This window comes from Thunnus maccoyii, chromosome 7, assembly GCF_910596095.1.
Source record: "Thunnus maccoyii chromosome 7, fThuMac1.1, whole genome shotgun sequence".
In the NCBI taxonomy this organism is placed as follows: Eukaryota; Metazoa; Chordata; class Actinopteri; order Scombriformes; family Scombridae; genus Thunnus; species Thunnus maccoyii.
In genome coordinates, this window is record NC_056539.1 from 15,696,897 (window position 1) to 15,720,983 (window position 24,087).

General features: G+C 39.9%; 2 protein-coding genes and 10 non-coding genes across 15 annotated transcripts; all 12 read right to left on the bottom strand.

The window, feature by feature from the left end:
- calr (calreticulin) lies at positions 1–9,193 on the bottom strand. Of its 2 annotated transcripts, none has more exons than XM_042416399.1 (9): positions 9,094–9,193; positions 8,184–8,285; positions 7,297–7,500; positions 3,467–3,561; positions 2,945–3,154; positions 2,652–2,765; positions 1,884–2,027; positions 1,438–1,530; positions 1–1,274 (listed from the first exon to the last, which is right to left on the bottom strand). In XM_042416399.1, the coding sequence occupies exons 1-9, from the start codon at positions 9,125–9,127 to the stop codon at positions 1,056–1,058; spliced, it is 1,215 nt and encodes a 404-aa protein (XP_042272333.1). In that variant the 5' UTR covers positions 9,128–9,193; the 3' UTR covers positions 1–1,055. The 2 variants fall into 2 exon arrangements, with proteins under 2 accessions (XP_042272333.1, XP_042272332.1); XM_042416398.1 differs by having other exon boundaries at positions 8,916–9,193.
- A 1,403-nt stretch (positions 9,194–10,596) lies between these two features.
- tor3a (torsin family 3, member A) lies at positions 10,597–21,927 on the bottom strand. Of its 3 annotated transcripts, none has more exons than XM_042416400.1 (19): positions 21,865–21,926; positions 21,298–21,342; positions 21,048–21,095; positions 20,814–20,863; positions 20,297–20,336; positions 20,064–20,113; positions 19,832–19,870; positions 19,605–19,643; positions 19,365–19,416; positions 19,138–19,183; positions 18,680–18,737; positions 18,478–18,507; positions 18,194–18,268; positions 17,049–17,979; positions 16,764–16,886; positions 14,762–15,027; positions 13,624–13,799; positions 12,985–13,109; positions 10,597–11,972 (listed from the first exon to the last, which is right to left on the bottom strand). In XM_042416400.1, exons 14-19 carry the CDS (start codon positions 17,212–17,214, stop codon positions 11,725–11,727), a joined length of 1,104 nt encoding a protein of 367 aa, XP_042272334.1. In that variant the 5' UTR covers positions 17,215–17,979; positions 18,194–18,268; positions 18,478–18,507; positions 18,680–18,737; positions 19,138–19,183; positions 19,365–19,416; positions 19,605–19,643; positions 19,832–19,870; positions 20,064–20,113; positions 20,297–20,336; positions 20,814–20,863; positions 21,048–21,095; positions 21,298–21,342; positions 21,865–21,926; the 3' UTR covers positions 10,597–11,724. The 3 variants fall into 3 exon arrangements, with proteins under 3 accessions (XP_042272334.1, XP_042272335.1, XP_042272336.1); XM_042416401.1 differs by lacking the exon at positions 21,865–21,926 and adding an exon at positions 21,455–21,477; XM_042416402.1 differs by lacking the exon at positions 19,605–19,643 and having other exon boundaries at positions 21,865–21,927.
- Positions 18,343–18,417, bottom strand: LOC121901198. The gene has a single exon (XR_006097211.1). It is a non-coding gene; the product is annotated as a small nucleolar RNA SNORD47 (small nucleolar RNA).
- LOC121901204 lies at positions 18,574–18,637 on the bottom strand. Its single transcript, XR_006097217.1, has one exon. It is a non-coding gene; the product is annotated as a small nucleolar RNA SNORD78 (small nucleolar RNA).
- On the bottom strand, positions 19,483–19,565 carry LOC121901200. The gene has a single exon (XR_006097213.1). It is a non-coding gene; the product is annotated as a small nucleolar RNA snR60/Z15/Z230/Z193/J17 (small nucleolar RNA).
- Positions 19,713–19,792, bottom strand: LOC121901201. The gene has a single exon (XR_006097214.1). It is a non-coding gene; the product is annotated as a small nucleolar RNA snR60/Z15/Z230/Z193/J17 (small nucleolar RNA).
- Positions 19,936–20,015, bottom strand: LOC121901202. Its single transcript, XR_006097215.1, has one exon. It is a non-coding gene; the product is annotated as a small nucleolar RNA snR60/Z15/Z230/Z193/J17 (small nucleolar RNA).
- Positions 20,179–20,259, bottom strand: LOC121901192. The gene has a single exon (XR_006097206.1). It is a non-coding gene; the product is annotated as a small nucleolar RNA SNORD79 (small nucleolar RNA).
- Positions 20,407–20,488, bottom strand: LOC121901207. Its single transcript, XR_006097220.1, has one exon. It is a non-coding gene; the product is annotated as a small nucleolar RNA SNORD24 (small nucleolar RNA).
- On the bottom strand, positions 20,938–21,005 carry LOC121901205. Its single transcript, XR_006097218.1, has one exon. It is a non-coding gene; the product is annotated as a small nucleolar RNA SNORD75 (small nucleolar RNA).
- Positions 21,198–21,262, bottom strand: LOC121901206. Its single transcript, XR_006097219.1, has one exon. It is a non-coding gene; the product is annotated as a small nucleolar RNA SNORD75 (small nucleolar RNA).
- On the bottom strand, positions 21,521–21,602 carry LOC121901199. The gene has a single exon (XR_006097212.1). It is a non-coding gene; the product is annotated as a small nucleolar RNA SNORD74 (small nucleolar RNA).
- Positions 21,928–24,087: the final 2,160 nt, after the last annotated feature.

The window sequence follows — 24,087 nt, forward strand, 5'->3', positions numbered from 1 at the left end:
TCATTTTCTTCTGGATGTTTTTATTGGACAGAACACCTGTCTTTTTTTCAAACACAGCAACATGAAAATCTTCCCACTTCAATTACTACCATTAGTACAAAATGTGTCTTTTACAAAAGGATCAACTCTCAGTCTATTTGGGACAGTGTGTGTTTGGGTACAGCAGTGCAGAGATATTGGCATTAGAGATGAGGAAACTAGTTGTTTACACCAACTACGAGTAAACTTAAAAGTGAAAGCGTACCAAAAATGAAGCTTTCCTGCTACTGGAGCGCTCTTACATCCGAGCTTGAGCACAATTTATTTAGACACACAAGACTACAGTATGTGCACTGAAGTGAAAACGTGTTAACTGTACAGTACAAAACTATGCAGGGGATTTCATCTCAAAGAATCCCATATTACCATCCTATGGACAACAGCATTTTTTAACAGGTTGGTAAGTACATAGTTTGAGTCCTGATGCACTCTTGTCTCCATGTCATATATACCTCTGTTTGAATCAGAGAGACTTGGAGAAGATTTTGAGACAGAGTGACATGAATGACAACAAAAGAAAACAAAAAAAACATGTGACACAGATTAATAAGACAAACAAAAAACACATGAGGTAAACAAAACATTTTCATGGTATCATCCACGTACCAAATATAGCTTTTCATGTCACCACAACATTATACTTCATAAACAACCCAGATCAGATTTTGGCAGAACACAAAAGACAATTTCTATATTTTTCCTGTTGAAAACGGTGAAATAATTGTTTTTGTTTTTTTTTTAGTTTCTGGTTTCTTGACATTCGTTATGACATCTTCATTCAGATTTCTATTACTATTCCTCGTTTAATAATAATAGTAGTAGCAAACGGAAACAGAAAACAGAACTATAATTGCCCTTTTTCACCTTTTCACTCGCTTTGTAAACAAACAAATGAAAAACCCCATCCCACCCCAGGGTGTCAGTCATGAGGGTCGATCATCTCAGTCTGCGGCCTTGTTCCAAATGGCTCATTGACACAGAGTCAGCTTCTTTTCTCAGCAGTTCCTGCATGGAGTTTATAACTCATCTTTGAGTTTAGAGTCTGTGTCTTCATCCTCCTCTTCCTCCTCCTCCTCGGGCTCATCCTCCTCCTCTTCTTCCTCGTCCTCCTCCTCATCTTTCTCCTCTTCCTCCTCGTCTTCCTCCTTTGCTTCTTCTTTCCTCTTGCTGTCCTCCTCTTCGCGCTTCTTCCTCTCCTCCTCCTCTTGGCTTTCCTTCATCTTCTTCTCTGCGTCCTGGAGGGGAGGCAAATAAAAACAGCAAATTAGAAAGTGATGAAAATCTGCATCTACATCCACCTATTGTTGAAATTAGGGTATCTATACCATTAAGAACTAAAGATGTATGAATAGTGTACATGTAGTTTGAAAACTAGATAAAAAAAAACTTTGGATGTACCTTAGTTTTACCCCATGTGTCGTTGCCAACTTCCTCAGCCACGTTTGGGTCATTAGTGATCAGGAAGTTGTCAAAGATAGTACCAGACTTTACCTACATCATACAGAAAGTCAGCACAAATTTAATGACAGGCGCTTCATGCAAAAAAATCCAACAAGAGAAAAACAAACTTTTTTCCCTCTATCTTCACAGTATGTCTATTTCCATTCATCTGAAAGTTGATAAGAAACTATTTTGTGCTAACTGATAGCACAAACTAGAAAATAAAAACAAACACACTCAAAATTTTGCAGTGGCTTTAAGTGAAAACAAGTTACAACATGTGTGAATAAATAAGTTAAACGTTCCTATTCCTGGCTGGATATAATTAAAGAACAAGTCATATACACTAGTTTGCAGTTTAAGCATTCAGGCTCTTTATAAGACAGTCAGCTTAAGTGTCTTACCTGCCACAAGTCCAGTCCAATCACGCCGATGCTGTCGTATTTGTAGATCTCAGAATCGGCTGTGTACTCCGGGTTGTCGATCTCAGGATGTATCCACTTGCCCTTGTAGGCAGGGTTGTTGATCTCTCTGGGCTTCCACTCACCCTGTTGACAGCAAACACACAGAGAACCACACAGCACGGTTAATGTAAGTCACAAAAGCAAATAGATCTGCTGATAAAGAAGTTTGGAATACATTTGGAATGATTCTGCTACTGGGATTGGATTGTAGGGTGAGAAGTTAGTGAGGCAATAATGCAATAATATCTCAAAGTTTGGAAAATTCTTCAGAAATAGTGGGAAAAGAAATTCTGCACTGTATTTCATGATGTCAAGGTAAATGTTGCACAATTACAACTTAAGTATTACTCATGTGGAAACACAGGCTATGTCATAAATTACTCCCTCATTCACTTAATCGTCCCTGACAGGTGTAGTGTTGCATAACTGTTTTCACATCCATCATGTGGTGAGGCATCGTACTGTGCAAGTTTTAGCAAAAGAGGTGTGTACCCGCTATGGATAAGACCTTTTTTGTTACAATGTGGGACTCTATAGTGCATACTTTTTAGGATGTACTCAAACACTCAAATAAAATAGCACCAAATAAATATAATGCACTAGGCAACATATAGGATTTTATCGTCAGACACAGCAATAGTGTAACAATAGTAAACCTACAGTGCTATCAAGAACATGTATTACGTGCTATAATTATTTGCAGTTTACCTTGTAATCAGGGTTGGTGACCATGGGCGGCTCCCACTCTCCGTCCATCTCATCATCCCAGTCATCAGGTTTCTTAGCATCAGGATCTGGGATGTTCTCAGGCTTGTCCCAGTCCTACCAAACAGATACAGATATATGATTTCATTTAGGCAACTCAAAATGATTCTAGAAAGACGTATAGGTTTCATACAAATGGAGGTAAATTCAGTCTCTTAAGAAAAGATAAACACCAGGGGAAAACTGACCAGTAAGGAGTATGGAAAAACCCCAAACACAAACACACACAGACTGACCTCTGGTTTCTTGTCGTCAGGGTCGGGAATCTTCTCCCTGTCATCCCAGTCCTCTGGCTTTTTGGCTTCCGGGTCCTTAATCTTTTTGGGAGGCAGGAAGTCCCAGTCATCCTCCAGATTGCCAGATTCGACCTTCTTATTGTCAATCTTCACCTCATAAGTGTTGTCAGGGTTGACAATCAGCGTGTACAAGTGACTGTACTCATCATCCTGCAAGGCAGTAAAGAAATGTTAACGGCTATGAACAATGCGCAGTTGTTATTATAGAGACATTTTATTCACAAGTGATTTAAATGTATTGTGTTTATAACGCGTTCCTTGCCAGTTTGGTTTTAGGGTGAGAAAGCAAACACAAACGTTACTTTTACAAAAGGCTAATGAACTGGAATAAACTTGAGGAAGAATCGATAGTCAACATGAGGACTTATTAATTCATGTAACATGATAAGCTTGAAATTAGGAAAAAGCAGTCGCTGTTTAACAAAGAAAACTAAACAGAAGAACAGTTTCTTGAAGTCTCACCTTGCATCTGATGTCCTTGTTAATCAGATGGTTCTTGCCTTTGTAGTTGAAGATCACATGAACTTTCTTTGTGCCAGGGCCACAAATATCAGGACCTGAAAGAGCCAACAAATGAATAAGTAAAAATATGGAATTCGGTCTATTAGTTAAAAGTGGTAACAAGGCAAAGCAAAGAAGGGAAAGGCATAGGAATGAACTTAAATGTATCTAATATGAGGAACATTCAATACAATAAGCTAGATAAAAAGTGGCTGGCAACATATGACAATGAATAATGGGGTGTTTAATGTTCAGTATGTCTCACAAAACAATTTCAGGGTTCCCACTTTTTCCTAGAGATCATTTTCCTGGACATTTTCAGTGATGACCGAGCTGGTATGACAAACAGTGATCGCACCATACAGTAATGTGTTCCTCTCTGTGGACTTTTATTTAAAAGACATGCATTTTATGGCTTTAACTGATCTATAAAATCATCTCTTACATGCTTAGAAATTATGATAAGTTGATCATAGAATAATGCGAACACACCTGCAGATGTACAGCACTTCACTTTATTAGTATAACCAAGTTACAATGATGCTTTGAGCAACTCTCACCTCAGCTCTCTCTTTTCTCTCTTACTTTCTATCCCATCTCTTTCTCTAAAAAATAAAAATTAGGCTAAGTAAATCATTATCTGGCACCCAAATCAGGAAGATCAGAGCATAGCCTACCATAAATTGGCCTAAATAGAACCGAATGACATCCAAGAAAATCTCACATTCAAATAAAAATGTTCCCCGTTGAGTTTACTGTGGTCTCTTGACACTCTCCTGCAGTTTTTCCAGAGCTTTTGCTAGAGCTGCCGGCTCTTCCCTTTTCTCTGTAACACCTTTACGATAGGCTTTTGATTTTGACAGTGATGTGAAGTCCTGTTTTTTCTCTGCCCTGACTGCCATTTCATCGCCAATGCTTTGCATTATTCTTTGCTGTTCTGCTTTGATAATTTTCCATTTCATGGTGGAGCTTTATTTTCTTCTCATTAGCAATTTGGTCTTTTTTCTTCTTTTCATTCTCCAGGTACTGCACACACCTCATCCTTGCTCCTCTGCAGTGTTGAATGAGGTCTTTTGGCAGGAATCCTGGACCAAGCGCAATGCTACTAGAGTCCTCTCCTTCAGGTTTACTACGAGCATGTCCTTGTTGACAGAGTACCTTCTTTCTACTGCAGCTTGTCCATGAGACAGTGTGAGGAGACATTTCATCGGGTCCCACAGTGCTGCATACTCTGCTCTGCCACTGACAAATCTTCCAAGAAATTCATCAAACCTGCAGCTGTAAACAAAATCTTGGAACTCTGCTTTATGGTTTGCACTGACATGCAATGAGAGTGCTTTGTCATACTCAGAGGCAATGTACCATCCTGTATTGAGGAGAACCTGTAGGAGTTTCTCAGGGTCACAGGGTCAAGGGAGCCCATGTGCCACACTGATGGGTACATAAAGGGACTTCTCTCCATGATTTTCTTGCAGGTCACAGCAAGGAAGGAGACACATTCTTCCTTGAACACCTGTATATTCACTGGATTTTCCTGGAGCTTTTCAGGTGCCTTTGCCAAAGTTTTCTTTGTGGCAAATCCCATGTCCAGCTGTTTGAGAATCACATGGACTCATCTGTCTTGTGGGTCTAGTTTCAGCAGTTTTATCTATCCAGTTCTTCCTTTTTGATAAAGCGTGACAGCAAGCCTCTCAGGGTAGACTGGAACTCATTTGCTTAAAAAACAAACCACTGGGGCATCTGTTTTGAATGTCTCTAAAAGAGGCTTCAGCTGTCTAGTAACAAATGCAAAAAAAGCTGGAAATTAGCCTGAGAAAGAGGGTCATCAGTGGCCTCTTTTATTGTACAGTAGGATGCAGATGGTGGCATTTTATTTTTCGGAAGTTCCTTGTGGCTGCTGATGAACTCCTGCACTGCCGGCCACATGACTATTGCCCGCTCAGGAACTGCTAAGTCTTCCATTCGTCGATGGACACAGAACTTCAGAGGAAATGTTGTGTTGGTCACCTCAATGAAGTCATAGCGCCTTGCTGGTGAGTCATGGAACAGCTGCCAAGAGCTCTCAGTACATCTCCCACCTTCTAACCTGTTTCTTCTTCTCTATTTTGAAAGCTTCCATGCACAGTATGCAAACCACAACTTCCCAGATGATAATCTGTGGGTCCACTTGTCTGCTTGGAATATCCTCAGGAACTTCTAGTTGACCATAGAACCATCCACTGAAACCTGCAGCAGCTTATTAGGATTGAGTAGTGACAGGGCCCTCTTGACTTTCTCCAAAAGCTTCTCTGCTTGAGTGTGTCCCATAAACTCTGAATCAAGATAATGCACAGCTACCTTTCCTTCACTTTCACTCCAGTACCGCACAACAATATCCATCTGTTCATTCTGAGTCGCTTTATTTAGGCATTCATCAAAAGATACTTCATAGCACTGCATTTTTATATCTTTGATCAGCTGCTCTTTGAAATATGGACAACAAGACAAAACAACCGTTTGGTAATCTCACTGTCTGGGAACATCTGACCAACAATGACTGACATCAGCGCTGGAGTTGAATGACCATCTTGATTACCCAGTGAATCTCTGCTTCAAACATGGCTTGGCTTGAAAAAAAATACTGAGCTGCCTCCTGAGCTTTTTTCCTAAGCATGTCAACTTTAGCAACTGAACCAGACATGCTAACCGATTTAAAATTAATCAACCGTTTAAAACAAGTTAGGAAGAAAGTAATGTTAATCTATAAACCTAATAAAAACTACCAGAGTTACCAACTAGTAGTGACTAATATTTACATTGTGACTAATATTTACAGTTACTAATATTAATGTTTGAAGGATCATGTAACTTGCATTATTCAGAGTTTCGGCCACTTAAAGGACCAGTGTGTAGGATTTAGTGGCATCTAGCAGTGAGGTTGCAGATTGCAACCAGCTATACTCCTCCCTTCTTCCCCTCCCTTTCAACGTGTATGAGAACCTTCGGTGGCTGCAAAACTTGCGAAAAGCCCTCTCTAGAGCCAGTGTTTGGTTTGTCCATTCTGGGCTACTGTAGAAACATGGCAGTGCAACATGGTGGGCTCCGTGGAAGAGGACCTGCTCCCTATGTAGATATAAAGAGCTCATTCTAAGGTAATGAAAACAGAAAGATTCTTAGTTTCAGGTGATTATACACTAATTAAAACATACTTATGAATATTTCATTTCTGCCAGTGGATCCCCCTAAATCTTACACACTGGCCCTTTAAGTTGTAATTTAATGTCATCCAACCTGCATGTGCTACCATGTGACGTGACTTGGGGGTGTGTTCACAGTGTTTCCACAATATAACGAGAGCAGCCCATTCAAAATACTCTCGTCCACAAACTACCATTTGAACGTTAATATGATCATGAACATATCTTTGCCCTTTCAGATGGCAATGTTATCTGTTTTGGGGAGCTCTGATAGATAGCCTCGTAGTTCATTCTTAACTAAAGGAAAATAGGAGAATGATGAAATAATTTTCCAGGACAACACAAGTTTTTCCAGGACATTTTACTTTTTTTCCCCTCATTTTTCATGTGTTTTCCATGACTGGAAAATTGATCAACTGTTTTTCAGGTTTTCCAGGACATGTGGGAACCCTAAATTTGAAGAATTGGATGATTAAAAAAAAAAAAAAAAACTGCAGTAAAAGATACTGACTTCAAGGAGTGCTAAATCAGATCAGTCCTACAAACGACTTGCACTGTTAACACTGAAGAGTCTACAGAGTCCTTATGCCCACAGATGAAACTATCCACACTTACCAAACATGATGTTGTAGACAGAGTCCCCATGCATGTCATCCTGGTTGAGGTCAGAGGGGAACAGTTTAATGTATCCCCCGCCACAGTCAATGCCCTGCTCATGTTTCACACTGAACTGGATGACTAGAGGCTGGCCCTGGTTGCTGAAGTCATCAAAACGGGATGACAAGGCGTAGAAACGAGCGTCCTGGCTGGTCTGCAGACCTGCGGTGGAAAAAGTTATTACAGGTAAAGTGTCTGCAATCAGGTAAAATTCAGGATTTGTTGTTTCTATAAAATTGTACGACTTAGTTTAAATTTGCAGATTTTAACAAAGTCTCTTCTTGAGCAGTACAAGAGAGAGATGGACTGTTGTGATGGTGCCATGTTGACACAAATGTTGGAATTGCTCCACAGAAAGTGAATGATGGAACAACTCAGAGGCACTGATGGTGAATTCACTGGGATACGGGCACATGTTGTGATTCAAAGCTGGAAACCCTTCATTCATATAAAACTAAATTTAACACCTGAAGTCCAATTCCAAAAAGTGTCCTGTTTTTATTTCCAGTTTCAGGAGAGTGAGTTGTGTATTTGACCTTACTATCTGAACTCACTGGAATAACACAATGTAACTTGTTTCAAAGGTTGAATATCCCTGTTCATACATATTAAGAGTTTTTAGTGCAAATGATGCATTAAAAACTTTAAATCCCAAAGACAACAACCAAACCTAAAATTAATCCCAAGCAAGTCTCTGACTAAATCTCCTCCACACAGAACAAACACAAGATACACACCCACATGCTAAAAGCAGCTTAAGACCTAAAACTTTGTGGGAGTTCATTGTCTTGCACAGGGGCAACAAATCCACATTTGGGTGGATACAGTTTAACCTTTCCACTCACCTTTGTCTTTCTCTGCATCGCCATAGAACTTCCCTGCTGTCAGGACAAACTTGCCGTAGTCAGACTTGTGCTTGGATTCCCCCCAGCGACTCACCCAGGCATCTGCACAAACAAGTTTAGGTTCAGCTGCGCAGATATCACTCAGAGATATCAGATTCTGTGACCTGCCATGATATTCTTACCGTAACCATCTCACTCCTCATGCCTAAAACCTCACCAACACTGCAGGTCACAGAATCTGAGAGGTCACTAAATACAGTGTATCACTAGTATGCATCAGTACAGGTGTACTTGGATTGTATAACACTGTGCAATATGCACTACCTACAGGGTGTTAGTTATTGGACTGGTGATGGGAGAAGAGGACAGCTTTGCAAAGGAGGGTCACGGTGAGCGACCAGGAGAGGGATGAGCAGAAGGGGGAGGGGGAGGCAGACAGGGTTTGATGATAGCTGAGGGGATGGAGGGGGATGGAGGGGGATGGAGAGGAAAGGAAGGGGGGTCAAAAGATGAATGGTAACCATGTAGAGTAAATGCAGCAGAGGTAAAATCATAAGCTGTCGTGGAAAAAAAACATTAATTAAGCAAAACAACCACACATGAAGAAAAGGCTTACGGTTTTGCCGTTCATGCACCGATTCAACACAGTAATATCTGAAGTATTTACAGTTTCAACAAATCACATCAATACAGTTAATCAATGAAGGCGTAGTTTTGTGTAAAGGACCTCACCCCCGTCTTCAAATTGCTCTCGGAAATACACAGCGGACTCGGCCAGTACAGATGCGGCCGACACGGCTACCAAAAGCAGCGACAGGGCTGTCATTGTGACGAACTGAAGCCCCCCGTCAGATAAACAAAATAAATGAAAAACTAACGATAAATACTGACAGGAATAAGTGTCTGTGACCTGTCTGCAGCGTGCAGCAGGCGTCGTCTCTCATTCAGTGATGTTACAGTGAAGAACCGCTGAGAGGCTGCTGCTGCTCTCCTCTCGGCTCGGAACAGATGTCTGAATCTGATTGGATGTCGGCTTCGGACATCAATGAGGAAGCGTTACTGCTCGCAGCCAATCGGAAGAGAGGAAATGCGGACGAATAATCGCTGTAGCCAATGGGAAAAGACCACGCGTTTGCCTGATACACGCCCAAGAAAGAGTGATGGGTGAATCACGGAGAGGCAAAAAGGACAATAAGCGTGGATAAATCATGTAAATAAATGTAAAATCAGCAATTGAACAGGCTTTTAAATGTACCTGAAACTAAACAATATGAAATTATTCGACATTTACTGCGGTGAGGAACAAATCTGTTCATTCTTAAAGATATATATATGTATATATATATATAAAATCTGCTTGGGGTAATAATGTGGTTTTCCCACAAAAAAAATCAAACAAAAAAACCCCAGTGAACTACTTCAAATTATTGAAGCACAAAAACTCTCCCTCTCTCAAAAATCCAGAATCCCTGCATATGCTAATGTCTTTCATTCAACTTTATTTATAATGCACTTTTCTTGACAAAGTTACAAAGTGCTTTACAGAAAAAGAAAGGAAAAAACTGAACATAAAAACAAATACACACTATAAAGCACACAGGGATAAAATAAAATGGCAAGAGTGGGATGATACTACCCAGCAACATATTAAATATTCCTAAATGCTTTCCTTATGGTGACGAGATTTTTCCTGCTTGAAAGTCCTTTCTCAGTATATGTGATGTAGAAGTGTCAAGTTTCCATATCACACTTGTGTACGTTGCATACTGGACCATAATTGATGTCTCAGCTTGTTGTGATGTCACAAAATCCTGCTCATACATACATGTTTTAGAAACTTTACTCCTTCAACAGATGAATATGAAATCTGCCTTCTAGTGTCTAACTCTGCGCAGTGAAGCTCAAACATCACATTTTCTAGTAGAAGAGGGACTTTAAGATTCGTGTATGGCTGCAAATAAAATATTTTCAATACTGACACATCAATTATTTTGATTCATTGACAGAAATACTTAAAACTGTACATAATAATTTTTAATAGCCCAAGCTGCCATGTTTAAATTTGTCATTTGTCCAACCAATAGTCCAAAACCCAAAGATATTCAGATTACTATTATAAGACAATAAAAAACAGCAAATATTCATATATGGGAAGCTAGAATCAATGAATGTTTGGCAAAAAAAATGATTATTATTGTTATTATTGTTCTGTCAATCAGCTAATGGTTTAAGCAACTAATACTTTCAACTCTACATTTGTGTAGTGTATGTTTGTGACATGATGTGCCTCCATTATTTTAAAAAAGAAAAGCTTGGCACTAAGCAAAAAAATGAATACATAACTGAGATTGCTTAAGTGTGTAGTGAAGAAATGAGTTCTCCTTATAAATCAGAGCATGAAATGAACAACAGATGTTGGTTTATTGTTTTATTTTCTTAGAACCATTCCTAACATATTGTTTTTCCATGTTCACTTTTTGAGGTGACATTCAGAGCTTTAGAGAGCAAAATCACTAAGCAGACCAGCACAGACCCGTGAGTGTTCGTGAGAGTGAATGTGTGGTTGAGAGAGGAAAAGCAAGTCAGTGAATAAAAAAAAACATTTAAAAACCTTTCATTCCTTCCAATTAACATATATTAAGACATATTAAGAAATGATGATGGTGATGATGATAATATCACTCAGGCATTTAGCAGGTTTTTATGAACTCTTAAAATTACTGACATCAAAAAATATTACACAAAATTTACACAAAATAGCTGATTTTCAAATAGATTCATTGCTTTTGACACGTGGACCTTCACATGTTTTCGGGTAACGATTTCAAGTAACATTTGCATTATAGTCAGTCCCTTAGGTTAGCTGTTACACACTCCATACTGTTCACACCGCCATGCCGTAATATTTATTACAAGCAAGTGTCAAAGGCTCAGAGAACCGCATTTATGCAGAAACTCAACACAAATAATCTGTTACAGTAAGATGCTCAAACACGATAATGATGTAAATAAATAATCAGTGCTAATACAAGCACAGTTGCTGACATACTGACACATGAATTCTGACCTTAAACTGACAAAAAAAAAGTGCAACTCAGACTTTGGCGAAGGTAAACAGACGTAAATAGTGTGACATGACAAAAATGTATATCGGTATCCTTCTATGACATACACTGCACAACCATTTGCACTGTTTTTTTCTTCCATTCTTCATTGTGACACTGTAAGGATTCAAACCAGGCAGGTGAAGACGAGTAGCCGCGCTGCACAGGATGACCATCTGGCATGTACATGTTTTTCCTGCAAGACCACTGATGTCTGCAAGGTGGATCACACTGCTGTCCCCTCTAATACTGGATCTGCCCTGCTGTCTGGCCTTCTCTGAGGGACCTGGACAGACACGTGTTGTATCTGTGAGGGGGGATAGTAGGTAGAGCAGAGGAGAGGACACAGGCCCCTCTGTGGCTCTGTATGCAGATGGGCTGGTAACGTAATCTCACACCTCCTCCAGGTCTCTCTCTCTCTCTGTCTGTGTCTCCTTTTAAGGGAGAAAGAAGTTGATGCGCTGGGGTATGGACTTGCATCCCTGGGCTGAGAATAGTCTTTCCTCCTTGGGTACGTACAGCATCGCCTTGGCCACCTCATCCAGCGTAGCTTCGTCTGTCTCCAGACCTCGTGCCGCATAGGCGTCCCGTGCACACAGCTTGACATGGCGGTACTCCAGAGGCAGGAAGGGCACAAAGAAGTCAATGAGGTGGCCGGACATCAGCTCACTCTGGGCAAACCCGCCTAGAACCAAACAGAAATATGACTAAGAAACTCACCAACCACAGTCTGCTGCTCTGTGCAGCTGAGTTACTTTAACTCTCACAACCCCCAGCATTCATTAACATGTGTACAGCTCACACAAGATGACACTTCCTGCCGTGGGGTGAAATAGCAGAGTTGATGTGAACAAGTAACAGAAGAAAGGTGCTGTTCACACCTGGCATTAAAATGCATCTCCACATACGTCTCGAGTGACCACTTATGATCGGATCTCACTTCCCCACTCTATATGCAAATAAACACGTACATCGCAACGTAGTAGAGACTCTCACACTAAACTGAAATGAGTGCACATAAATTAGGTAACTAACATAAATAAACGTAGTCTCTACTGCATTTTGCTGTCAATTATGGTCCTGCTACTTTCTCTCCTCTCCTCTGCTCTGTATTTCACCAAGGGCGGGGCTCAGCCCATCCGGCTCCACACACACACGGAGCTGAGCAGAGAGACAACTACACTCATTACATCGCTGTAAGTGCAATAAAAGCTCTGTGAGTAAAAAGCCAATAAGAGTAATTTATTAATGTAATTTGCACGAAAGATGAACAGACAACAAGGGACGAGTGTTTAAATCACGATGTTACGATGGTAGAGAGCTCAGTAGTCAATGTCAGCCATCTGTGATGCAACCCTATTTCGCATATGATGACGTTGGCACGTGAATAAGTATGTACTTCCACTTACGCAGAGGACGTCAGTTGAGTAGACAGTCCTTCAATGTGGCCCAGGACACATTACGTACACACTGCTAAAAGAATGTGGCCACATGCAGCTCAGACCACCTCCGAGTATGGTGATCAGATCTCAATGTGTCCTCAATGCGTCTTGGGTGCATTCACACCTGTACTTAGAGCTGTCCACTTATGATCAGATCACCGCAGATGCATTTTAATGCCCGTTGTAAAAGGGGCACAGAGAGAGTTGAACATCTGACAACCAACCGAGAAACGTAAAGCCAATACTGCTGCATACCTTGAGACTCCATAGTTTCAGCTCGTAGCCGATGCTCCAGATCTTCCATACCGATGTCCTCTCGATTCTGACCAGAGTGCCAGAAGTCCAGCGCTACATCGTTGATCGTTGTTCCACCAATATTACTGCAGAGACAACAAAAACACTGGGTCATGGAAAATCTCTACAGTTAATGCTTTTTATGGAGAGTTTGATTATTTCTCATTTACGAGTGGGTTAGTTGGCTGCATTTGTCACGTTTTTTGTTTAATATGAATTATTTTTGGACAAATAATTACAGATTAGGGATCAGCAGTAATTAATAATTTTAACTTTTTGATTTTAGATACAGTAATGTCATATTAAAATAATTATATTCATAGATCTGAAAGAGTTTTAGAGATCACAGGTATCACAGAACCATAATGATGTGATGAAAAATACATTTCTATATTGCACTGAACTGATTATTTGTCAGCAGAAATCTGACATGAGATACTGAAAACATGACAAATCCATTAAGAGGACTAATGGAGACAGAGGGAGAAACATTCTTCATCACAGATGAGCTGCCAGAGTATCTGGGCCAAAGGTGCAAAACCTCCTGCTTGTTTTTGACCCGGCTTCATAAGACAGGATGTACCTGAAATGTGAACTAACCTGAGGAAGAGGAAGATGGCTCTGCGGTAATTGACTCCATCTACATTGTCATAGTGATCCATGTAGGGCTTGATGGCGTCAATGAGGCCTGGATGGAGCTTCTCAGCCTCGTCGAAGATGAACAGAGTCTGAGGGCATCGTAACACCATGTCCCGGATTGCCTCTCTCAGCTGGCCCTTTGGAGAGAGAGAAAGACCAAACTACGGCGTCAGAAATCACTTAGAGCTGCAAAAAAGTGATTCAGTTTTGACTTTGTTTAGGTTTTACATCAGGCACAAGTTAAGTACATAATCAACTTCCTAGGGACATTTTAATTTCAAGTTTTAAATGAAAGCAAATTATAAATTTAATAGTTGCAAAAACATCTTAAAATAATCATGAATCCAACTGCCATTAACATTATAAACATGCAGTGAAGGAGTGGCACACTAACACCTCCAAGTATTCACACATTGCTTCTTCTTGTGCAGCCATAATTACCATATTTGTCCTTTTTTTTATTCAATATGATCTTATTCAATGTAAAAAATTTGTTTTTTTACGTCAGCCAAATTTCCATCTCACTTAAATCATGGGAGAAAATGGTAATTTAAAAGTTTTAGAATTTATTTTTTGTATTTATATTTTTTTCTTATTATTATCATTATTTTTTCTGTGCAGGACACTGTTATGATTGTAAATATCATTTAGAAGGGGGGCCTTGTGGAGTCACGTAGCCCCAGCATTAATGTTCAGATTTCAGAGTCCACATTTGCAGACTCTGCAGATTCTGATAGTATCAGTTTAAAGGTTATCCTGTGTACTATATCTTGTTAAATCTAGATGAATTTGTGTAATAATAGCATGCGTAACATCGTGTTGCAATCTCATGCAGGGATTATGTAAAAATCTGTTTAGATGGGATCAGGCTGACACCTGTGACCTAGCTGGACAAACGCCAAGTTCCAAAAAGCATGAACCCTTTAAAAAACTCTTCCACGCAAGTACTTGTAGGATCAGTGTTTGATCTGTCCAAGCCGTTATCATTCATACTCAGAATTACAAAACACAGACTAAACATTTGACTAACCAATGAGTTCTGACATGTTCCTGGCACTGAAAACCCAACTCCGAGCCAAGAGGGCCCCTTCCGTCTCACCTTGTACGTGTCCACCAGTCTAGCGTGCGGGAAGTGGAACGGGGCGATGAACAGACGGACACACTCGCTCTTTACCCCGTCCCGGTACAGGTTATCGGAGATGATCCGGGCCACAAAGTTCTTGCCAGTGCCGGACCAGCCGTGGAAGGAGAGCGTCAGTGGCTTGTTGGACTCTGGGTTGTTAATAAAACCCTGGATGGCTTTCAGGACCACAGACTGGACCAGGTGCTGCCCGTGGAGCTTCGTCTGAAGGTCCCTTGACAGACCTGCACATGTGTGCACAGAAGAGAGTGCATGCTTGAAAATTATCGTGCAAGATAAAGATTAATCTCAGCAATATATTTTTACAGTACATATGAACGTGTTTCTTGAAGATTTGCGATTACACCCGGATATACATTTTACAATTAAAATGAAGGGTCCTTTTAAGTATCAGGTGAGACAACTATAGAGGTTTTCATCTATATACACATCTATTATATAAATGGTGTCACTTGCATAATCATATGATGTAAATATGCATGTCAGATGTAGCCAAAAGGCTCATTTTAATCTGCATTTAATCTGTAGTTTCCAGGCAGGTTGATGTTCAGATATTAAAAGAAACAAAAAACACACACAAAAATCAGACAACAACCGAGAAGACACAAGTCACAAATAACCACATGAATTGTGATCTTGCAAACAAATGCTAAGGATGCATGAAACGCACACACATATCAGATTATGGTCACCTTTGGGGACATTACATAGACTTATATTCATTTCCTGGAGACTCACCCTAACCATAACCACTACTTGCCTGACCCTGACCCTTACCCTAACCTTGACCACTTACCCATAAATCAGCTTTTTCCAAATTGGGGACATAGAAATACATACACTCATACAAGAACAAAGCAGGTACACAAAACAACCAACATTAGACATCACACAGAGCATGTAGCCTTCAGATACAGTAGATAGACACTGATAGACAGAGCAAGATGAAAATATAAGAAATATCATGTTGGCACTATTATTTCTCCCATAGCCACATTTTCAACTTCAACAGCAAAAAATAACAAAAACACCACATGTTCTTAAGTCTCTCAAATCAGTTAGAAGTTTATTTGAGCCAAGTGATGCCCTGAAAGACAAGGATGATTGGCCAAATTAACTTCTCCTCACTGGTGTGATGATGTCACCAGTCACCTCTACTGACATCTCTAGTGTGCTTAAAGTTTTCTTCACAAATTTGGTCAAAAAAGAACAAGGGAGACCATTCAGTATTTTAAGAAACTAGGTTTGAGGGTGGTTTAACGTGTCTGAGACCAACTAATCAAGAAATATTTAATATGAGGGACAATCATTGCATTCATAAATTATTTTGACTTTTGTATTAACTTCATTTACTTGTTTTTTAAAGGAAAACTGTGACTAAACTATGATTCTCAAATACTTGAACTCGTGTACTACCTGAAGTGTCTTGCTACACATATCTGTCCTGTTCGTAAAAAAACAAACATAATTTTTAATGTGGCATGTATTCACATCATAAAAAATGCTTTATGTAAATGTCAGCTACTGTTGAAAGCTGTAAATCTACTGTCATGTCTAGTGTATGATGTCTGTATGAATCAGAATCACGAGTGGGGCTGTATAAATGTTTTTCTATTGATTTCATAGTGATAAAAACTTCCGGAAGCCGCCAACGTTTGATTGAGGATGATAAACCGTAAATCTACAACTACAATAAAACAGGATGCACAAGGAAATAGAAAAGGGTGTGAAGTCCAATTCTCTTCATAAAAGCTGATGACCTATGTACAGTTTGTTGTGTTATGTGTAGACACAGAGAAACTCTTCGATATATAATAAGACATATTACTCCTCTATCATCTCAATAGAAACTGATTAAAGTGATGTCCAGAGAGAGATTTCCTGGCTCACTGGGCAGACAAATACACTTATCACACATGCAGAAGTAGACAGTTGTGACCACCCAGCTGGAGTGTGATACCTGTGATGTTGTTGGTTATCCTGCAGTCTCCAGACTCGCAGCACTGGCCCAGGCTACAGTACCACTGATGCAGCAGGCTGATGTAGTCCTGAGGAAATCCTGCCCAGAGGTCCCTGGTAGGAACTGCTCACATCCACAGCAAGACAACAAATCCGTTTTTATATTAGTGTTGTAACCACTGTGTAATATATAAACATCACATTCAAGGCTACAAATTGTGGTCATTTCTATTAGCATTATATAACAGCTTCCGCACCGATAGTTTAATGTGGCTCAGTCTCTTACCTTGTTGTGTAGCATCGTCTTGGTTGGGCTGACACTCCCCCTCCCATATATTGCAATAAATGTAATTAAAATAGTAAGTGGACGCATTGGAAATGCTGTCGAAGTGGAAGAAGTCTGCCTGTGCGGACAGAGCCCAGAGCAGAGGCAGAAACCAGCGCACGAACATCGGTGACGAGGCGACGGAGAGGCGGTCAAAACGAGACTGAACACCGCGTCTCCTCTCCCATTTATGTGAACCTGGTCGGCCTGCACTGTGTGGGATATCCCTCCTTCCTCCCTGCTATGCTACAGATGGTAGCGAAAGAGGGAGCGCTTGTTATCGTGTTGTGTGCAGCGCGGGGGAGGGGGGGGGGGGCAACAACTTAGCTCCGCCCGTCGTCGGAGCGGAGGGTCACATCAGTCCTCCGGCGACGTTTAACCTATGCTCTAGTTGACGTAAGTCAATTTTACACATGGGTCCATTATGCTCTTCCTTTCCCTCATTTCAGACATGCATATTTAGCTCCGTAGCCGCCCATAAGGGACACCCGGGAGGAGAAAACAAGTCACTTTCTAGGACATCGCGGAAATGACGTACTCATTTCCGGCTTTGGCACCGTCACTACAGCTATGATGTAGTGGGCCAAACCCTGTTTATTTTCTGTACCGGGTCAGTCCGTACTATCATTGGGTGCAGGTGTGATTGTTTTGAAACGCAGCATGTGCTAATTTCTCAATATCAACTTTATATGGCCATGACTACAATCTGACTCAACTGATTTATATTTGTGGGTGTAATATTTTCAAAACAAGGAGCAACACGTCACTTAGTTTTATTTTTTTATTATTATTATTATTATTATTATTACCACACAAACAAACACATTAACAAGTTCTTGACATTTGTGCGTCATCTGTAGTCTCAAGGTTCCCATCCAGAAAGCAGCAGCATCTGAGAATCAGCAGAGATGATTTATTAACATTTGCAATGACAAGGAAAACATAAGTATTGCAAGTTTGGATAGTCAAATGTCAAGTCTATGTTTACTGAATTCCTTGGTCTTTGACAGTGATTGACATCAAGCTTAGATTTCACTTTGACAGCTGGCCCTCAAAGTGTCATTTTAACACCACTAAACCCTGCAAGACAGAAGGCTCATACTCACTTTCTTTAGTAGCTAACCAAGGCGATGTGGAGGTGAGGCTCTCTCCTCAGGGCCAAGTGGTGTCATTCACATTTCCTGAGGAAGAAATAATTTCTCCTTTTAAGTATAACACTTGGGGAATAGAAAAATAAAATAAATTTACTGACCAAAACCTCAGCCAAATATGGAACGGTATGGGTTATAATCAATGGAAATCATTTGGCAGAATCTTTTCATCACTGGTAGTGGCCCATAAAATCTTTAAAGCACCCAATTTATAGGAGTGTCAGTTTTATCAAACTTACCAAGGTCATTCTGAGCGATCCAGACATTTCCTGAAGACAGAAATAGACAACCTTATTACAAGTTGTGACTGGTTACGTCAAGATTTATTTGGTGGGTTACTCAGTAACATATTGTCCACATTTATGTTCAGGTCAGACATTTGTTAAGACATCACTGAAACCACAACAGTCATATTGATTCTTCAGAGTCTTGGATTCTCACCTTAGGATCAGTCTCATCTTCGCCTTTCAAACTGGCTTCCAACATGAACGATCATAACCTGAAGAGACAGCAGCTTAAGTCAAAAATTCAGATCAAGCATTAGGATGAGTTTTCCCCCACTGACCGGGTCAGCTAGAGCTAATATTACAGACTCCACGGTTAATTGTCAGTCTTTACTCATCATCACACAGGTCAGACTACAGGGATCAAACTAAAAGGTTTACTACCACAGCAACCAACGATCCCATTACTGTACATGTGCTGCTCTTCAGACCCAGATGATAGCTTAGGCAGCCAATGGTAAAGCTTTTTCATTTTGGTACAGATAAGGTTTAATATGCCAATTTCTTGTAGAGTAGATTCTTAGATTTTATTAAAATGGCATCAAAAGTAATTTAATGAGAACCACTGTCATCTGGGTCTGAAGTGCTAGAAATGTCATCCAATTTCAGACTTACCAAGTGTAAGACATCTTGTGCACATGACTGGTAACGTCTTCTTGCTCTGCAAAAATCAGAATAGTTTCAAGTGAATTAATGTCAAAAAGAGGTCAGTTGATGTCCCAACAACAATTTTCAGATCAGAATAAAAAGACTAATTTCCTCAACTGGATCAGCGACCTGATTCAAATTCATCACATCTGAATGATCGTAGCTGCACAACGCCACGTGAACAGGATACTTACCAGTGCAAGGCTGAAGACGCAAGGTCAGACAAGTCAAGGGAGGTCTACATGTCTGAAAGAAGACGAGAGGTTTGTCAAAATCTTGTTTTCAAACACTTCAGAGCTTACTGAGTTTAACTTGACACATCAGCTAGGAGCGAAAGACATAAAAGTATTCTTCATGGTTTATTCTGCTGAACTATGCAGTCATCATTGCATCAAGAAGCTTTAATAACACTGTACTTCAGACTTGCAGCTCACCTTCACTTTGCCTTTTGTTCTGCCAGACAGACCTCGTTTCTAAAGAAGAAAGAGGGACAAAAATTAAAACCCACTTCAGAAATTAATCAGCCTCACAGATTGTGGAGGCTAACACATCAGTTAGGAGCGAAAGACAAATTTTCATCGTCATGGTAATCTGCTGAACTATGCACTCATCATTGCATCAAGAATCTTTAACAACATTGTACTTCAGACTTGTAGCTCACCTTCACTTTGCCTTTTGTTCTGCCAGACAGACCTCGTTTCTAAAAAAGAGGGACAAAAATTAAAACCCACTTCAGAAATGAATCAGCCTCACAGGTTGTGGAGGCCAACACATCAGTTAGGAGCGAAAGACAAATTTTCATCGTCATGGTAATCTGCTGAACTATGCACTCATCATTGCATTCGACCAGTTTTATATTTTAAAAAAAATGTTGCTCTGAAATTTAAACTTACTTGTAAGCAGATCTAAGAAGATCATCAACAGATCCAATGAAGAAGAAGATCTGCAAATCAAACACCAGATGTTAATACAAAAAGATTTGAAAATATGTGAGCATTTCTTCATCTATACTGCATCAGAAAAAAGTCCTCTTTCACTCTTTTTCAGAGAGATTCCCATTGTTTTAAACAAAAATCATCATTGACAGTGTGTTTGAATATGCCAAGACAAATTATATTTTCCTTACCTCTTAGGTCACGCAGTTGAGTCAAGCAACACAAGTGCACCTACGGGAATACAATACAAAAATCAGTGATGCAAATAGTCATCCTCAGTTGAGAAGAATCATCTCGTCAGTGCCTCAGATAATCAACTTGGTGGTTGGCTGTATCGTCATCCATCTTGTCAAGAGTAGCAAATAAGTGTCATCACAGCAGCACAGGCAGAATGTGCAGGACAAGAGGCAGACTGATGCTTCTCTGGGGAGTTTTAATACACATGTGGAGTCCCCTGATGTGCCACACTAGTAAAGTGACTGATAGCTCTGCACTTTCTATGCGCTTCCAAAAAAAAAAAAAGTTGAAAATTGAATCTTTAAACCTTGTGTAGTATAGCCATTTCCTGGCATCATACACACAGCCTTTATAGTTACTTCATGTTTAAAATTAAGGGGGGAAAGCCAAACTACATCCACCATATGTAACACCTCAGAGAAGCATAAAGCCACCATAACTGCCATGTGAGCGTAACTGACAGACCCTTACCTCAATCGTCTCCACCAGTTCCTTCATGTCTCTCGATCTCCTTCTGAGACCTGTGGATACACAAAGACACACTTTAGTGCTATACTGGTCATGTCCAGGGCAGAGAGCCTCGTTTAAATAGAGAAGCCTCAGTGTGAAATTGTTCAGAAATCACTTCTGTCCACTACTCTTACACTTAAATCATCACTGACTTCCAGCTAACTTAAGTACATCTACAGAAAATCAGATAATTACCAGTTAAGTATTTGATGACTTCCAAAACTTGGGGACATCATTTTGGACCTGAAGAAAGGAGACCACATTAGTTGCACAGCTCAAGCACACTGATCATGTTAAATTGGTGTAGTAGCACCACTAATATCACAATGCCATCATACAATAGTTAACCTCAGTGAAGCAGTTTCAGAAATCAATTCTGTCCACTACTCTTTTAATGAACATCATTAGTTATATGCTATGTAATCATTAACACCACATTGCTTACCATCTGATGTCTTCCTTCATTTTGCAGGGATTTTGTCCCACAGACCTACAAATAAAGAAAATGCATTTTAAATTCAAGTACAGAAAGACTGGTTCAAAAAGATGCTACTTCTCTGCAGTAGAAGATTTGAAACTAATTAAATCATGTGTAACTTAACACTGTACAGCCTGCAGCTAATGGCGCAGTAGCTATGCAGCTAACGAGAACTACTTTAAGGTACTGTCCCATTCAATCAGAGTTGTTGGCGTTTCTTCACATTTACTCAGATGTCCCTACCAACATTTATTTCATCATATAGTCATGGGACAGTACTGCATTCTTGTATAATAAGAGTTGGAGGTTAACTTTAGCTAGATGGATAATTAGCTTCTGCACACGCGCGGTCAACACGTGGCGGAGGCCTGCTCACTGCTAGTTAAAAATGTTACATCAGATAACCGACAAAACCATGAAGCAGCGCAGGTTAAACAGCATAAACATGTAAACAACTACATAAATAAACTGTTGATTATCAACAGTTCGTCAGCAGTTATGTATAGTAGAGAAGAGAAGAGACGACATGCATACCTGATGCGCAGCGGAGAAGTGAGGACAAGCAGAGGGTGTGGGGCCTTTTTATAAGGGATATCGCACAGACTGATGGGAAAAAAGTGAGACCCTCTAGCGCCCTCACCTGGTCCTCACAGGTATAACACATTCATACATGCCCTGTTCAAATTAGCCTACCTACAGTATGTATGGCTGGACCATTCATGTTTTATACATATATATATATATATATATATATATATAAAATTATAAAATATATAAAATTTATATAACATGTATGTACATGTATACATGTATGTATAACATATCAAGGGCCACTTCATTACTTTTTCCTGGGCTAAGATTTTTTTTATAATTTAAATTCAACTGAAACTAAACTGTAATTAGATCATTTCATGGAAACTGTTCAGATTGGACCCACCTTGGAAATTTAAGTTTTTTGATCATAACCAAATTTAAAATTTTGTATTTCATAGCATGGAGAATATGATAGACCTGCAATAAAACATACCCATGTGTGAATTGATAGTACTACTTGGATTAATGACCCCCAATTTGGTTATCATGACTCACCTTTAAGAACCAGTCACACACAGAGACGAGCTCGCACTAACTTTAATCCCACTTTGGACTCTTATTTTCAGGATTTGAATGACTGACCCAAGAACTGATCACTGGGCAAACCAGCATAAGGCACAAGACATGCTGTACAATATGCCATGCCCCAGTGACACACACACACACACAACCTCAAATGACATGGACCCCTGCCGTTTGCAGTCAGATCAAGGAGAATAGAGGACTGTAAAACTCAAAGACTTACAAATGTAGTTTTAGATCTTGTCTATGGACAATTATTGTTGCATGGTGATATGTGTGTATATCATATATGTGTCATTATGTGCTTTAGTTAGACTTTTATTCCACTGCCTTTAAGCCAAGAAATGTACCACTACCATAGTTCCATCATCCTCGATGACACTAACATCATCATTCTGCTTGGTTCACTTTCAGAATGCTAAAGCTACTATCAAAAATGCAAAATTAAGGATCATGAAATTGGTAAATTGTAAATAGTTTGATTAATGGAGTAACCATATTCAGGAGTTGAACCGGCCTGTCCGTGGACAGGAAGGGTCTGACTCTGCTCCCCCAGAATTCTGCAGCCCCTGGGATTGGCTAGGATGCACCTTCTGGGCAGGCAGACCAAGACTTTAAAACAGTGTCTTGTCTGAGACTCTAGGCTGTTTAGGCTGCTTTGGGCTGCTTTTTGCTGGTTGCTGGTTCTTCTTGCTTGTGACTTTGTCTTCTTGCTTTCTGCCATACCGGAGGAAAGCTTGCAGTTTGCTAGTCTGAAGATGTGAGTCAGAGCAACAAGAGGTGAAACCTCAGGATCTGGAGTCATGAGTTGAGGGTCAAGCCTAGGAGAGCATGAGAGCATAAACCAGGAGCTCTCTTCCAATGGGAACTTTTCAAGTCTGGACTGGCCAACTCACTCATCATTATCAGATCCAGACTACAGCTCCTCACTCCAGCACATCAGACTCCATTCTCTGCATGAAGCCACCCCAGGGAACAAGCAAGTATTTGTACAAAACCTTCATCAATTTGCTTAAAGCCTGGTGCTTTCATGATTTGTAATTTCAATTGGCAATTCACAACTAAGTTGTTGTACTGTTGATTTGACTCACTGCTTCTCAGGTAACAGTCATCTCATCTGATTGTCAGGTCTCTCATACCAACTACACAATAAATAACTCTGCATTGTGCATTCAAATCATTCACCAGCCATAGCCTTGTGTACCTGTTTCCCTTTTCTTCTTGTGTCTTGTTTGTAAAATGTTGTAGTATTTAGTACTTGTAGCTGTAGTATTAGTAATAAATGTTTATGTAACTAAAGTGAACTTGTTGGTGTTTTCTTGTGCTTGCATCTCAATCACTTAACCTTAAAAGACCTATACCATTGCAAAATCATAATTAAGATTAATAATAATCATAATTCTAATTGACCTCTCTTGTGTGGCCAACAAGGAGGACTGTTTCTCTATTATTATCCCCACTCTAATATGAGTCATGTCACTGGGCGAATAATTTCATGTTGGAGTTGTGCACAATAATAATTCATAATTCCCCCATAAAATCATAAAGATATTTAAGTGCACAAATTCCTACAAATGTACCAAAAATGTTCTAAAAGAAAATCAACTCAACACACATTTAAATTTGTCTTCTTCAAACTTT